General features: G+C 49.2%; 1 protein-coding gene and 1 long non-coding RNA gene across 21 annotated transcripts in view; one reads left to right on the forward strand and one right to left on the reverse strand.

Annotated features, from left to right (window-relative positions):
• The window catches only part of LOC127490606 (uncharacterized), a 48,118-nt gene extending 38,034 nt beyond the window's left edge, over positions 1-10,084 (reverse strand). For 3 of the 11 annotated variants that reach the window (XR_016236548.1, XR_016236551.1, XR_016236556.1), the window contains exons 1-2: positions 9,945-10,084; positions 6,828-6,922 (exon numbers count right to left, since the gene is read on the reverse strand). This is a non-coding gene — a long non-coding RNA (uncharacterized LOC127490606). Of the gene's footprint in view, positions 1-3,420; positions 6,530-6,827; positions 6,923-8,812; positions 9,615-9,724 lie in introns of those variants that run through there. The other 8 variants (XR_016236547.1, XR_016236549.1, XR_016236554.1 and 5 more) reach the window with 7 other exon arrangements.
• GRHL2 (grainyhead like transcription factor 2) overlaps positions 9,672-15,169 on the forward strand; it is a 160,669-nt gene continuing 155,171 nt past the window's right edge. For 6 of the 10 annotated variants that reach the window (XM_070075373.2, XM_017341465.4, XM_089336417.1 and 3 more), the window contains exons 1-2: positions 9,824-10,082; positions 10,192-10,279. In XM_070075373.2, coding sequence (XP_069931474.2) covers positions 9,842-10,082; positions 10,192-10,279 — 329 coding nt within the window. In that variant the 5' untranslated portion in view covers positions 9,824-9,841. Of the gene's footprint in view, positions 9,780-9,823; positions 10,337-15,169 lie in introns of those variants that run through there. The other 4 variants (XM_089336411.1, XM_089336414.1, XM_008255803.5 and 1 more) reach the window with 4 other exon arrangements.

A 15,169-nucleotide genomic window follows, 5' to 3' on the forward strand; every position in this document is an offset into this window, starting at 1 on the left:
ACTTTCAGACTTCCCAGATCCACAAAGATATTATTTCCTTGAGGTTCAATTTATTTATTTTATTTTATTTTATTTTTTTTTGACAGGCAGAGTGGACAGTGAGAGAGAGAGAGAGAGAGAGAAAGGTCTTCCTTTGCCGTTGGTTCACCCTCCAATGGCCGCCGCGGCCGGCGCGCTGCGGCCGGCGCACCGCGCTGATCCGATGGCAGGAGCCAGGAGCCAGGTGCTTTTCCTGGTCTCCCATGGGGTGCAGGGCCCAAGCACCTGGGCCATCCTCCACTGCACTCCCTGGCCACAGCAGAGGGCTGGCTTGGAAGAGGGACAACCGGGACAGAATCCGGCGCCCCGACCGGGACTAGAACCCGGTGTGCCGGCGCCGCTAGGCGGAGGATTAGCCTAGTGAGCCGCGGCGCCGGCTCCTTGAGGTTCAATTTAATAGTTGATTTCTCCTCCTTATCTCCCAGTCTCCATCCCGAGGTCCCTGTTGAAAGTTTGGTTATTCTAGAAGCCTGCTGCAAAACCATCAGTCTCACTTCCTTCCAACTTTCTCCTCTGTTGTTGCCTTTCCCAATCTCTGAGTCATGAGGATCCTTTATTTTATTTTATTTTTTTTTTGGCATTTTCTCATTTCATGGAACATTTTATCTAACGTTTTTCTAAGAAAGGATGCATGAGAGGCAATTTTTGTGACCTTGAATTCCCAAAGTTAAACTTCATTGTATTTTTATACTTCATTACAATTTGTCAAAGCAGAAAATTCTCTAAAGACAATTTTTCTAATGTCTTTGAGCAGGCAGTGTTGTTGAAAAGTCTAATATATTCTGATTCTTGAGCCAATTTTCCTTTGTTTCATTTTATTTTTATTCCTTGCAAAGGTTGGTCCAAAATTTAATGATAATTGCCTCAACTTATGTCTCTTCCAATTCTCCGTGCTGAGGATTAGAAGATATCAATTACACTACTCACAATACTTTAGCTCTTAAAATCATATTTCAGCTTTTCTCTAATACTTCCCTTTGTTCCACCCTTTCTTTGGAACACATTATACCTTCTTGATCGATCCTATAATATCTTCTTTATTGTCCACTTTACAGTCTTTTATGCTCCTTTCTGAGAAGTTTCCTAGATTCTGTCTTTATTCCATCGAAAGCTCTATTTCGGCTTTCATATGTTCACTGTCTATAGGCCCTGTTATTGATATCTGCTTCATTGCTTTTAAATAGCCTACTGTTCTTATTTCATAGATTCAATGTTTTTGTATGTATTAATTTTATAATCTTTATCCCATTAAAATGTTGTTTCCTCCAAGTCACCTTTTTAGTTAGATTTTTGTCCTGGTCTTTGTTCTTTTTTGGAGGCTTTTCTCAAATATTAGTGAATTTGACCTATTTATATATATATATAGGAATTCATATTTTATATATGATTATATAAATACATATTTATATAAAGTATAATTTATATATATAAACCTGACCTCATGTTTACATATATATGATTAATCTGAAAAACAGAGTGACAGCAAGAGAGAGGGCGAGACAGAGATAGAGTTTTTTTTTTAAAGTCTTTATTTAACGAATGCAAATTTCATAGGTACAACTTCAGGAATATAGCGGTTCTTCTCTCCATGCCCACCCTCCCACCCCACTCCCATCCCCCCTCCTACTCCTTCTCCCATTCCATTCTTCATTAAGATTCATTTTTAATTAACTTTATATACAGAAGACCAACGACAGAGAGAGATCTTCCATCCACTGGTTTACTCCCCACATGGCTGCAATGGCCAGGGCTGGAGCAGGCTGAAGCAGGAGCCTGGAACTCTGTCCTGGTCTCCTACATGTGTATGGCAGGCAAATACCTAGGCCATCATTCGCTGCTGCCCCAGAGGCATCAGCAGGGAGCTGAATTGGAAGTGGAGCAGCTGGGACTCGGACAAGTGCTCATGTGGGATGTTGGCAGCCCAAGTGGTGGCTTAACCCACTGTGCCACAATGCTGACCCCTTCATGTTTATATATGTGTGTGTGTGTACATATATATATATATATATATTTTTTTTTTTTTTGGACAGGCAGAGTGGACAGTGAGAGAGAGACAGAGAGAAAGGTCTTTCTTTGCCGTTGGTTCACCCTCCAATGGCCGCCGCGGCTGGCACGCTACGGCCGGTGCACCACGCTGATCCGATGGCAGGAGCCAGGTACTTCTCCTGGTCTCCCATGGGGTGCAGGGCCCAAGGACTTGGGCCATCCTTCACTGCACTGCCTGGCCACAGCAGAGAGCTGGCCTGGAAGAGGGGCAACCGGGACAGAATCTGGTGCCCCAACTGGGACTAGAACCCGGTGTGCCGGCGCCGCAAGGCGGAGGATTTGCCTAGTGAGCCGCGGCGCTGGCTAATATACATATATATATATATTTAACATTTATTTATTTATTTGAAAGGCAGAGAAGCAGAGGCAGAGAGGGAGAGATCTTCCATTTGTTAGTTCACTCCCCAAAAGGCTGCAATGGCTGGAACTGTGCTGATCCAAAGCCAGGAGTCAGGAACTTATTCTGGATCTCCAATGTGGGTGCAGGGGCCCAAGCACTTGGGCCATCTTCTACTGCTTTCCTAAGCCATAACAGAGAGCTGGATCAGAAGTGGAGCAGCCAGGACTCAAACCGGTGCCCATATGGGATGTTGGCACTGCAGGTGGTGGCTTTACCTGCTATGCCACAACGCCAACCCCCATCATATTTATATTTAAAAGTATGGCATAGGTGCTGGCACTGTGGCATAGCAGGTAATGCCACTGCCTGAAGCGCTGGCATCCCATATGGACGCCAGTTCTAGTCCCGGCTGCTCCACTTCTGATCCAGCTCTCTGCTACAGCCTGGGAAAACAGTAGAAGATGGCCCCAGTCCTTGGGCCCTTGCACCCTTGTGGGAGACTCAGAAGAAGCTCCTGGTTCCTGGCTTCAGATCGGGACAGCTCTGGCCATTGGGGTCAACTGGGGAGTAAACCAGCAGATGGAAGACCCGCCCCCCCCCCCGCCTCTCCTTCTCTCTCTGTGTAACTCTTTCAAATAAATAAATAAGTATTTTAAAAAAATAAAAGTATGGCCGGCACTGCGGCTCACTAGGCTAATCCTCCACCTGCAGTGCCAGCACCCCTGGTTCTAGTCCCGGTCGGGGCGCCGGATTCTGTCCTGGTTGCTCCTCTTCCAGGCCAGCTCTCTGCTGTGGCCAGGGAGTGCAGTGGAGGATGGCCCAAGTGGTTGGGCCCTGCACCCCATGGGAGACCAGGAGAAGCACCTGGCTCCTGGCTTCAGATCAGTGTGGTGCACCGGCTGCAGCACTCCAGCCGCGGCGGCCATTGGAGAGTGAACCAGCGGTAAAGGAAGACCTTTCTCTCTGTCTCTCTCTCTCACTGTCCACTCTGCCTGTCAAAAAAAAAAGTTTAAAAATAAATAAATAAATAAATAAATAAAAGTGTGGCACAAGAAGCTTAACAGAGGCTTTCTGTGAGGCTGGAGGGAATGCGGTTTGCTGGAAGGAGACCTGGTAGACAGCAGGCTCTTTGCTTCTCTGTCTCTGCTCAGGGAACACCCATACATCAATATCCGTAGATCTTTTCTCTAGGATCTTTAATTTATTCACAGATCCTCTGATCCCCTGCCTTGGGGGAGAGACATGGGAGGTGGTGGTATAAACCCAGCTCAGCAAACTGGGTGGAGGGAGCTAGGAGATGGTATCTCATTGATTAGTATGTGACCTTTCACTCACTCACCTTGCTGTAGGTCTGGTGCCTCACTCCCGATGGTTCTCCTGACGCACCCAAGCCTACAAGTCTTCCTGGTTCAGTTTGGCTAGAATATACATTGTCTCCCGCAGGCCTGGAGGAGGATGCTTTGAGCTGAACTGCATCTCTACAAGCTCCTATGGTGGCAGTCCTAACCTCCCACAGCCTCAGAAGGTGACTATACTTAGAGAGTTGTTGAAGAGGTAAGAAGGTGGAATGAGGACACGTGAGTAACCTCAGTCCAGTATCGCTGATGTCCTTCTAAGAAGAGGTTAGGACATGGAGATGAGCGTGTACAGTGAAAATACCACGTGACAGTACAGTCAGAAGACGCTCACCTGTGAGCCTGGACTTCTGTCTCCCAGAAATGTGAGAAGGTGGATTTCTGTTGCTTAACCCACATGGTGTATGGTACTGTTATGGAAGCCCTACAGATGGATATAGACAGGGCCTGCTTGTGCTGGCTCGGGTTTGGATATACCGGTCCAGTAGTTTTGTGTCTGCCATCAACCCTGCCGCTCACTCACTCCCACCTTCACCGACCATGGGAAACTGGATTTCCTAAGCTTGTCTGAGGTTTCCAGGCTAAACAGCTTTGATCCTCAAAATGTTCGGGGCTCATCTTGCTCAGCTCTGATACTCAGTTCCTACTTCCTTAGTGCCTTTCCAATGTCCACACTTTGCGGCCCGCTGTTAACCTCTCATTTCCTCGCCCTCTCTTCTATCCCTGGAGATTCAGGATGGAGCACAGACTTGTGCAGTGCTTCTTCCCTGAGCCCGTGCTTTCTGCTGAGAGATTACTAATGGCCAGGCCAGCAACAGAAACCAGTGCTGATTGAAGGAAATCTGCAAACCTTCGCTGGCTACTGGCTGAAGAAGTGTCCCCAAACCACAAGGAAACTGTCATTTTACTGCTCACTTGGTTGAGCTGCACATTCCGGGGCTGATTGGAATTCGGGCACCCAGGTACATTTTATTCTTTCCAAGTTTCCCTCTTTGGGATAACAGCCAATTGAACATGTTAGCGTTTTTATAGCGTGAATCAGCCTGAGACACCGCTTGGCACTGTTCCTCGGTAGATCCAATGGCAGACCCGCTGCAGGGGCCCTGTGTGTAACACTGGTGGGGGGAGACACAGCAGCAGGCAGGCAGACCTGCTGGACTAGATCTGAAGCCTTGCAAAGTGGGTTCTTCTGCGTAGATGCCCCAGAATAGCATCTTTTCCCCAAGTCTCACTTAACAAGGTGTGAAATGGCAATGCACATGAAATCCTAAGTTTATTACTTTAGGAAAATGACTTCAGCCATCTTACTAGATGCTAAAGACCAGGACTCCAACCAACAGTATAATTTTCCCCTGGGAACTTGACTGAACTTTTAATCTCATCAATGAAATCATGTGGTCTAAAAATAGCATGATTTTGTCACTAGCTTCTACATCAATGTTTGCTTTGCTGTTGCCTCTTAAATGACCTTCAAATGCTGTGCCGAAGCTCCTAAGATCCCCATGGCCATACTGTGGCAGATTTGAGGCTCCTTTCTGTAATTTGCTAACTACTCCTATTAAGGACAGTGGTCAACCATTAAGTAAACAATCAGAGGACCGGGAAGGCAATCATCCAGACAGGTGAAATCCACTAAGGAGCCCCATGACTGCCCATGGGAAAACTCGGTGTGCAGCATAATTTGGGATGACCGCCTTCAGTGGCTAAGGATATGGCACTCCAGCCTCTAGAAATGCGTTTCTCAAACTCCTGGAGAGCTCATTAGACAACACATTGCTGCCTGCCCATCTCCTTGGGTTTCTCATTCAGTAGGTCTGGGGTGAGTGGGTGAATTTGCATTCTTAACAAGTTCCTCACAGGTGATCTGATGCTGACGGTCCACCCAGGGACCAGGCTTGATAGCAGGGCCGTATTTAAGTGTTTGTAGCTAAAAGCCCCTGGGGAAAGCATGGTGTTGTCTCATGATCAGGGTGCCAGCAACTTTCTTACTCATTTTCAAATCTCGTGCCAAGGGAATCAAAGCCACTGTATAATAGCAGCCATGCCATGGTTGGTAAATTTGAAAGTGCCCCTTCGGTGATCTGAACACTCAATATAGCAGCAGTTAACTAACCAGGAAAACAGACCCAATCGGTCTAATCAAGGCTCAGCTGTTAGATGTTAGAGAGGAAGAAAGCCATCTTGACCAATCACAAACCAACATAAGGAGTAGTGTAGCTATAAACAAATTTGAGATAGTTCCGGAAAACCATTAGGTGATTTTGGAAATGCACTTTGGATTAAAGATGGCAGGCTAACCAACACTGGTTTATCTTCATTGTCCCTTGAAAAAAGACGTTTTTTGTTTAAAGAAACATAGAATGGCAAAGAGAGCGGAGGAAGAGCCATCAGCAAAAGCTATATTTCAACCCAATTCTGGAAGAACTGTTGGAGGCGGGGTGGAAACTGGTTTAATCGAATAGCGGAAGCTGCACTCTGATATGGTCACAGGGATCAGAACACAAACGGTCCAATTGCTCTACAAAATCCTGGGCTTTGAAGATGCGAGACCACCATAGGGAAATGCTGATAAGGCGGTTCCAGGATCCCAGAAGCAAAGGGGAGGTGAATGGTTAAAATCAGGGGTACGAGGTACACGTTGGCATTTGCACTTGTTGGTTCCTCGGGTCCCTGTCCCGTGCCTAGCAACCAGGAGGAGACACAGGAGAGAGGCGTGACAGCAGACACAGAGACGGCAGGGGGGAGGCATCTACAGAAAAGTAACGAGCGGGAAAGCCTGCAGACTAAGCAGTGACTCGCCCAGACCCTTCCCCTGGCCGGCTTCCAGGAGCTTGGCAGCCAGGAGCACGCCCCCGCAGGCAAGGGATTGTAGAAGCTTTCTCGTGAGAAACTGAAGAGCCCCAAAGAAAACTGGCATCTCGCTTCTGACACTTGGGGTATCTTCCCACCAGAAGACAAGCTTTCACCGGGTCGCCGTGCCGCGAGCCCCCGCCCCCGCCCCACCCCCACACAGAGTTTCTGCGGAGGATCTACTACCTTACTCTTACCTGTGAAGGAAGAGTAGAAGGTCTGCACAGTTGACGAAAGCTTCCAACAAGATGGGACTACACAAACACGCCGGGAAACAGGAAGCCGGGGGAAGCTGAGAGAAAGCAGGAAGCAGAAAACTCTAGGTACATAAAGACCTTCAAAAAGCAGGGAAAATTACTGCAATGATGACATAATTGCGGAACTGCATTAAAAAAAAAAAAAAAACACGAAAAGAGGTCTTCGGATGGCTGAGATCGTATCAGTAGAAAGTTATGTCCTCCGGGGTGGGCGTTGTGGCTGCCACTGGGATGCCTGCATCTCTGATCAGAGTGCCTGGTTCAGTTCAGGCCCCTCTGCTTCGGATCCAGCTGTGTGCTGATGTGCCTGAGAAGGCAGCAGATACTGGTCTCAGTACTTGGGTTCCTGCCACCCACGTGGGAGAGCAGGATGGAGTTCCCGGCTCCTGACTTTAGTCTGGTCCAGCTCCAGCTGTAGCAGGCATCTGAGGAGTGAACCAGTGGATGGAAGTGTTTTCTCTCTCTTCCTTTCAAACAAATGAGTAATAAATCTTTACAAGATCACCCAAATTTGTATAAATGAGCAAGCAACGTCCAGTGGGAAAGAAAAATAAGAACTTTCTAATATTAAGCCAAGAGATCCAATATCCAACTAACAGAGGTTTAAAGAAAACAGTAAGAGGAGCCAAGAACTGAGGACTTCCTACACATGTCTGACACTGTTCTAAGTGGCTCAGATATATTGGTGGGGATGATGACTATTATTATCCCCACTTTACAGATGAGGAAAGTGAGTCACAGCAAGATCAAGTGACTTGCCCAAGGTCAAAACGTAGAGTCAGGAATTGAACTTGCAATCTGGTTCCAGCACTTTCATGTTAACTGCTGTGCTAGGATGGGACTCCCCAGAGGCAAGGAAATTATGAAAGGAATAGCTCAAGAAAACTCCCTGAACTGGACATAAGTCTCCAGACAGAGTGTCCATTGAGTACCCAGTTTGCTCAATAAATGAACGGCTGAACTAAGGCACATAATCTTGACATTTCAGAATACTAGACACATGAAGAGCAAGTTTCCAGAAAGAAAAATCTTAAGTCACCAAGAACTGGGAATCAGATTGGCAAGAAATTCTCAATAATGTCACCAGAAGCGAGGACGTAAGAGTAATCCTTACAAAATCATGACTGAAATTTTCCAACTTAGAGTTGTACAGATAGTCAAACTTTTCATCAAAAATAAAGAAAAAGTTGCATAAGGATGCTTCAAGAGCGTAAGGACTCAAATCTTCCCTTCTGCGCCCCTTCTTGTGTTGTTACTAGACCATGTGCCATGGGAAATGAAGCAGTAAACTAAGAAGGCAAAAGTCACAGAAATCAGTGTCAGAATGAAGATTGTGCAGCAGGTTCATGGAGCGACTTGTCTCCACTGGAATAAAACAGGCATGTAGGAGGGATTTTCCAAGGGGAAAAGGAGAAATGTTTGACCATTTGAAAAATCCATTTGATAGGTCAGCTGTCAATAGAACAATATCAGGATAGATACATAAAATAGTTAAAAGATTTTATAAGACAGAAAACCACTGTTGTACACTAGTTCGCTCTGTCGTTACTAACATTTACACAATCACGTATGACCTGGCCCCTACACCGTGGGAGAGCTACGTTGGAAGAATGGCTAGATGCGGAAGCGGGGTGAAGTGAAAGAGCTAAATCCTTATCTGAGGCTACAGGCAGTCAAAACACAACATCTACATCAAGAGATAATGTTAGTTACTTAGGAACAGGGAGAGAAAGGACAGAAGACACAGCTACAGGAGGAGCCTCTAGAGAGGAGCAAGAGAATGCTGGGGACAGGTGGTACTGTATTATCCTTTATCCTTAAAAAGTTAGTGCACAGGACTGTCCTCATGCTGTCTTTAAAGAACACAATTTCAAAACTCATTTGCCGAGAGCAAAAAACAATGGCACAACCAAACCTTGTCTCACCATTTAACGTTCAGGAAATATGTGATCCATAAAGACGAAACCAGAAGCTGTATCAACTCTGGCGTCTTTGGTGGTAATGTAATATAAACTACAGTAAGCTTTTCGCCATCTCCTTTATTTCCCCACGCCACATATTTGGGCCAGACCGCCATCAGAACTTCCACAGATACTTCACGCGATTATAAATTACACCTTTGCTAATTCATGCTATGCCCAGCCAGGAGAAACAGAACCGCAGAAAAGTCGGTGTCCTCCTGCCTCGTTTCCGTAGCAACCATATTAAGCTGGAAGGATAAAGCACCTTTGTAGTAGCTGCGTCTATTGAATTACAATGTAAATGTTGATGCCTGCCTCGAGACACCAGATGACAACAGGTTTATGGAACGGATTTAGGGGTTGTTTGCAGTTCTGGAATCCTAGGCTTGAGATGGAAGCGGGGCTCCATTAGAACCAGGCCACTCCGCACCTGCCCGCTCACCAAGCGATGCTCGCCCATCTGAGCCTCTGTAGTGTACCTGCTATCTCTTACCCACCGGGACACGGGACATGTTTGTTGTGGTTAAGAATGTGAAAAATGCAGTTACACAACAGCGCTGGCGATCTCTGGGTCTCTTCTCCCCTCCAAGCACAAAGACACTCGAGTTCCGCACTCTTGGGCCCACTGTCGGTCATCTTAAGGTGGGCACCGCATGCCTCGTAGGGTGCTGCGCGTTTGATTCCGGGTGGCCGGCGATGCCCGAGTTCAGCTCTCCTTCGTCCTTCCGTTCGACCCACAATCCCTAGTGTCTGCAGGTGCTGCTTCTCCCCCACCCCGCCCCCACCCCGCGCCAGGTACCCTCCCCCACCAGCTTCCCACCCCGTCCTCGGGGGCGAAAAGGCAAAGGTAGCTCGCGGTCGGCTCGAAGCCCTGACCTTCAGCTCCCACCGGCTGCCGCCGAGCTGCGAAGCGTGCCGCCGCTCCACTCAGGTAAACTTTGGAGTGAGTTACCTGCACCTGGAGAAGGGCCTTACCTGAGCGCGCCTCTGCCAATGGCAGCTCACCTGAGCGAGCTCCGCAGCCAATCACGGCGCGGCTCGTCCCTCGGGCTTGTACCCTTTAGTGAAAGAATTCAGCTCCTTGCGAGAAAGTTACCTGTGGCCGCCCAAGTCCGCCACTTTCGGCTCTGTGTCTGCCCACTGCCACGACCCAGGAGGACTCCGCGCCGCCCGGCTGCCTCCGAGCTCGGGCCCCATGTGAGGGGCCCCCCCCTTATCCCACCTTTCCGGCTAGGTGAGGGCGCGAGCGGGCGAGCGAGCGAGCGAGCGTGGTGAGGGGGGACGAAAAAGCAGAATTACCTGTAGCTCTTGTTCTGCCATCTCGGGCGCTCTCACCTGCACAGACCTGAAAGTCCAGTTTCTCCAGAGGCTGAGGCTCCAGGAAAAGGGGAGCGAGTTCATTGGATCAAACATGTCACAAGAGTCGGACAAGTAAGTGGATCACACGCGCCGGCTGCTGCTGCTACCACTTTGGGCTGATGGCAACTGGTTTGTGATTTTTTTTTTTTAAGTTGCTATTGTTTGGTATTTTTTTTCTTTCTTTTTTTTTTTCCTCCCCTTTTTCTCTTTTTTTTTTTTTTGGTGGATCCAGACTTTTCCGGATTATGTTTCTACCCCGATTCAGGGGAGAAAGCCCACGAGAACGTGAACGTTTCATGCGCCTGCGGGCCTTGGTCCTCGGTTTTTCCTCTTCCTCCCTCCCTCCCTCGCCAGTGTGCTCAGCTCCCGCGCCCGGGGCCGAATCCCTGGACGTGGACACGGGCTTTGGTCGCGGGGCGGGGGCGGGCAGCCTGTTATTTCCCCCTCTCCTGGAGGTGCCTAGGGCTTTCTGGGGCCACCTGGAAGTTCAGCCGAGCGCCTTCGATTAGTGCAAGGGGCCTGCTGGCCGCTTTTGTGTGAGCACAACAAAGAGCTTTTATAAAAGGCAGGAACGGCCATCTTCCCGCACCGGGCCCGGGCCGTGCCTGCGCCCGCTGTGCGTCCGCGACGCGCGGCCAGGCGGGGAGGCCTGGGGGCTCCCGGGCCGCCCGCCCCCGCTTTGTCTGGCAGCCTGGAGCAGGTCCTGGGGCCTGGGGGAAATGGGAAGAACGGATTTGAGGCCCCGAGTCGGCCCTTCGTCTGCCCGCGCCTCGACGGCGCCTGCACTCTTGCAGTCTCCGCGGCCCGGGCGCCCCACGCCGGTGGCCAGCAGGGCGGGCGTGGCGGGACTGCGTGGGGGCGCCCCCGGCCTTCTCGGGGAAGGGGGTGCTCTCAGGGAAAGGCCGGGGCCCGGGCCAGTGGGAACTCTGCCCTCGCGTCCTTCCTTCCCGCCTGCCCGCCACGGGCCCTCCAGACTCGCCACGGGAGCGGCGGCCTGCGCGGCCCCAAGCCCCGGCTGCCCGGGCCTGGCCGGATGGCGTCCGGGCGGCCTCCCGCGGCCGCGGCCCCCGCCTCCGGGACGCCTTTGTGCGAGCCGGGGGAGGTGGGGCCGAGGGCGGGAGCGGCCGGGAGCCGGAGGTGGGTCCCGCGGCCTTTCTCGGGATTCGGTGGCGACACTCCCTGCCCCTTCCTCCTCGGGCGCGCTGGCTGCGTCCTGCCTATGGCTGATGCCCTGGTCACTTTACCCCCGGTGCGGTGGCCACCCCGAGGAGCCCTTCCCGAGGGTGGCTCCTTGGGCGCCAAGTGGCCAGTGCCGGTCCACGGGCGAGGGACGTCGAGAGCGGCGCGGGAAGGCCCCACGGACCTGCTGGGGGTGGAGGGAGGGCCGTGCTGGCGGCAGAGCGGCTGGTGGGGTCGGGAGGCTGAAAACGCACGCAGACACGCCGAGCCCCTGCCAGACGGTGGTGCCAGTGTGGCCGGCAGCCACGGAGGAACCGTGCCACCCACGGGAGGGGGAGTACCCGTGTCGCAGCCCCGGGCCGGGGTGGGTGGGAGTGGCCGTCCCCCCCCCCCCCACGCCCCAGATTCTCTGAAGCTCAGGAGCCCGCAGCCCTGAAGTAGCCCCAGAGCCGAGCTGTGTTTTTGTTTGTTTGGATCCTGTAAGAAATGGTGGCAAGCCTAGTGGAATGAATCTCGCCGCCAACAGTTTGCTGTTTCACTGGATATGACGTGACTCAAATGAATTCAGAACGAAAACAGCTCGGTTTGTGTTTTTACCAAGGTCTACGTAGCACCCCTAAGAATTTACTTACTTATCGAAAAGGAGCCCCGAGCACAAGCCGCCTGCTTTTAAGGCGATAACGTTACCCAGTTTTCCTGAGTCCTAACCTGCTGGGGTGACAGACACCGAACTTCAAGAAAAAGTAGCTTTTATCGTGTGATTTCCAAGTCCTAATTTTATATCCTGGGAAAAGGAAGAGTAACAGCATGGCAAAGAGCTGCACAATCCAACCCGTTGCGCGCTCTCTGTCTGCACCATTGGGAAATGCTCCAAGTCCATACGTGGCTTTTGGATCATTTTTTGCCAACTCTAGCTTGGTTTGCTTAATGTTAATATTCTAACGAGTGCCCAGCAGGGGCGGGTGGCTGCAGGTTTTCTGTGCGGAGGCTCCTGCAGTTGTCAGTGTGAGGTAGGGGTGGGAACTCTGGGGAAGAACTCCTGGCTGAAGCTTCCTCACCCCGAGAAAGTGAGGGGCCCCGGAGGGCGTCCTAGGAGGCCTGGCTGTCCCTTCTGGAAATGACCTAGAATGCACCCTGGACAGTTTTCCACAATCGCATTTAGATTAGGTAATCTTTTGGATAGCAAGGACGGTCGAGTCTGGACGGCAGTAGCATCATGTGGTTTTTTTTTTTTTTTTTTTTTTTTTTTTTTTTTTTTTTTACGGTGTGGACTTAGATTGAAACATTGTGTTTTATGTTCTTCAGTGTTGATATCACTCATTAAAGCCAAGTATTTTTAGGACATTTTGTCTCTGTACATGTTTAAAGTTTTTTGTACATATTTAAAGATTCTCTATTCTCCATCTTAAATTTTATGAAGAGCTCTGATCTTTGCCAACAAGCAATGCAGTGCTAGATGAAGAATCTCTTATTTTACTGCCCAAACTATTTTCAGAGGAGCTATCTGCCTGCAAACTGGGGGTCTTCAGAAACTTAATAGAAAATGAAATCGATAGATAAGTTTTATTTCGGTGCGACATTGTTTTGAAATCCAGGTATAATAATAGGCTTTTTCCACGAAGCTTTTCAGAGTCTCTCGGGCGTGTGTGATAATTGATTTGCTACCCGTGCGTTTGTCATCAGATCAGCACATGTTCTGATCACCCACTAGCTGCAGTATTTTCACATAGGCATTCTAGGAGAATACAAAGATGGGCAAGATGTAGCAGGTCTGTAGTGAGCGGTAAGACATCCACAGACATAATTTGATTAAAACCTGCAAAGTGCCTTAAAAGTTACCAGAAAATTATGATAGTTATAAAATAGTTTTTTTTTTAAAAAAGCTATGAGGAATTTTTAAAAATTTATTTTTATTTACTTGAAGATGGGGGGGGGGGAGAGAGAGAGAGAGAGAGAGAGAGAGAGATCTCACTAGTTCAGTCCCCAAATGCCCACAACAACCAGGGACTGGGCCAGGCTGAAGCCAGAAGCCAGGAACTCCATCTGGGTCACCCACATAGGTGGCAGGAGCCCAAGCATATGAGCAATCCTCGGCTACCTCTCAAGATGCATGAACTGGAAACTGAATCAGAAGCAGAGTCAGACCAGGCACTCGGGTGTGGAATGTGGGCATCCCAAGCAGTGACTAACTACCTGCGCCACAATGCCATAACCATAAAACAGTTTTTAAAAAACACAGTACAGGTTATGCCAAATAACTGCTTCTACCTATGTGCCTGGTTTTTGGCTATGATAATTTTAATCATTTTAATTTTATTTATTTGAGGGACAGATTTACAAAGAAGGAGAGACAGAAAGTTGTTCCATCTGCAGGTTCATTCCCCAAATGGCTGCAACAGCCAGAGCTGAGCCGATACAAAACCAGGAGCCAGGAGATTCCTCTGGGTCCCCTACGCAGGTGCAGGGGTCCAAGCGCTTGAGCCGTCTTCCACTGCTTTCCCAGGCCATAGCAGAGAGCTGGATCAGAGCAGCTGAGACATGAACCAGCGCCCATATGGGATGCTGGTGCCACAGGCAGAGGCTAGCCTACTATGCCACTGCAGCAGCCCCATCTTGTGTGTTTTATCTTTTTTTTTTTTTTTTAAAGATTTATTTACTTGAAAGGTAGAGTTACAGAGGCAGAGGCAGAGACAGAAAGGTCTTCCATCCACTGGTTCACTCTTCAAATGGCCTCCACAGCTGGGGCTGGGCCAATCTGAAGATAGGAGCTTCTTCCTGGTCTCTCATGCGCATACAGGGGCCCAAGGACTTGGGCCATCTTCTGCTGCTTTCCCTGGCCATAGCAGAGAGCTAGACTGGAAGTGGAACAGCCAGGACTCAAACAGCACTGGCCCCATTTTGTGTCATTATTGAGAAAATGCCACATGTATAGATTTCGTGTGTGGATAATGATTTAGGAAATGACTATACAGTTTAATTCAACGTTCTGCTTATGAGTGTCCTGAACCCATATATTCTTTTCCATTTGGCTATGTAAAATAGCCTTTGAGGCCACAAATGGCAAGGATTCATCCTGTCTTCCTCAAACTAATACATATACTCATTTTTTTTTTAAACAAAGTTGCCTTGCATGCCATTTAATCCTGGGCATTGATCCCAACGTGAACATTCGCTAGTGAGAACAAATTCCCAGCCTTCATGGTGCTTCCGTTCTTGTGTACGTGAGGAGGAACAGACAATAAGCCAATCAAGAAGTGACCCTAATAAGGTGACAGTTGCCATGCTGTGCTGGAAAACGAAGCAGGCTACGGAGATTGGGAGTGCTGCAGAGCGGGGGTGTGTGTGGTGGTTGGGGCAGGTCTCCGAGTGGGGACCCTTGAAAGAGGTGCAGGGTTGAACTCTGAAGATACGTGGGGTAGGAGTGTTACATGTGGTTGGACGGGCGACTGCAAAGGCCCTGGGGTCAGGGTGCTCAGAATGCGCTAAGTCCAGAAAGGAGCCCAGTGTCATGAGATTAGAGGCAGGGAGATAATGACACTGTTGAGTCAGTTAACATGATCAGTTGTGTATTTTTCATAGGTACAGTTCTAAGAAGATAACCATGCTTCTATCCCTACTCCCTCACTCCTTCAATCCCCCTCTTTCCTTTTCTTTAATTTTTGTAAAAACATAATTTCCATCCACTGTATAATTACAGGCTTAATGCACTATTTTTTTTTTTTTTTTTTTTTTTTTTTTGACAGGCAGAGTGGATAGCGAGAGAGAGAGAGACAGAGAGAAAGG

The sequence above is a fragment of the Oryctolagus cuniculus genome, chromosome 6 (genome assembly GCF_051225735.1).
Source record: "Oryctolagus cuniculus isolate XC-2025 breed Fujian yellow rabbit chromosome 6, ASM5122573v1, whole genome shotgun sequence".
Classification (NCBI taxonomy): Eukaryota; Metazoa; Chordata; class Mammalia; order Lagomorpha; family Leporidae; genus Oryctolagus; species Oryctolagus cuniculus.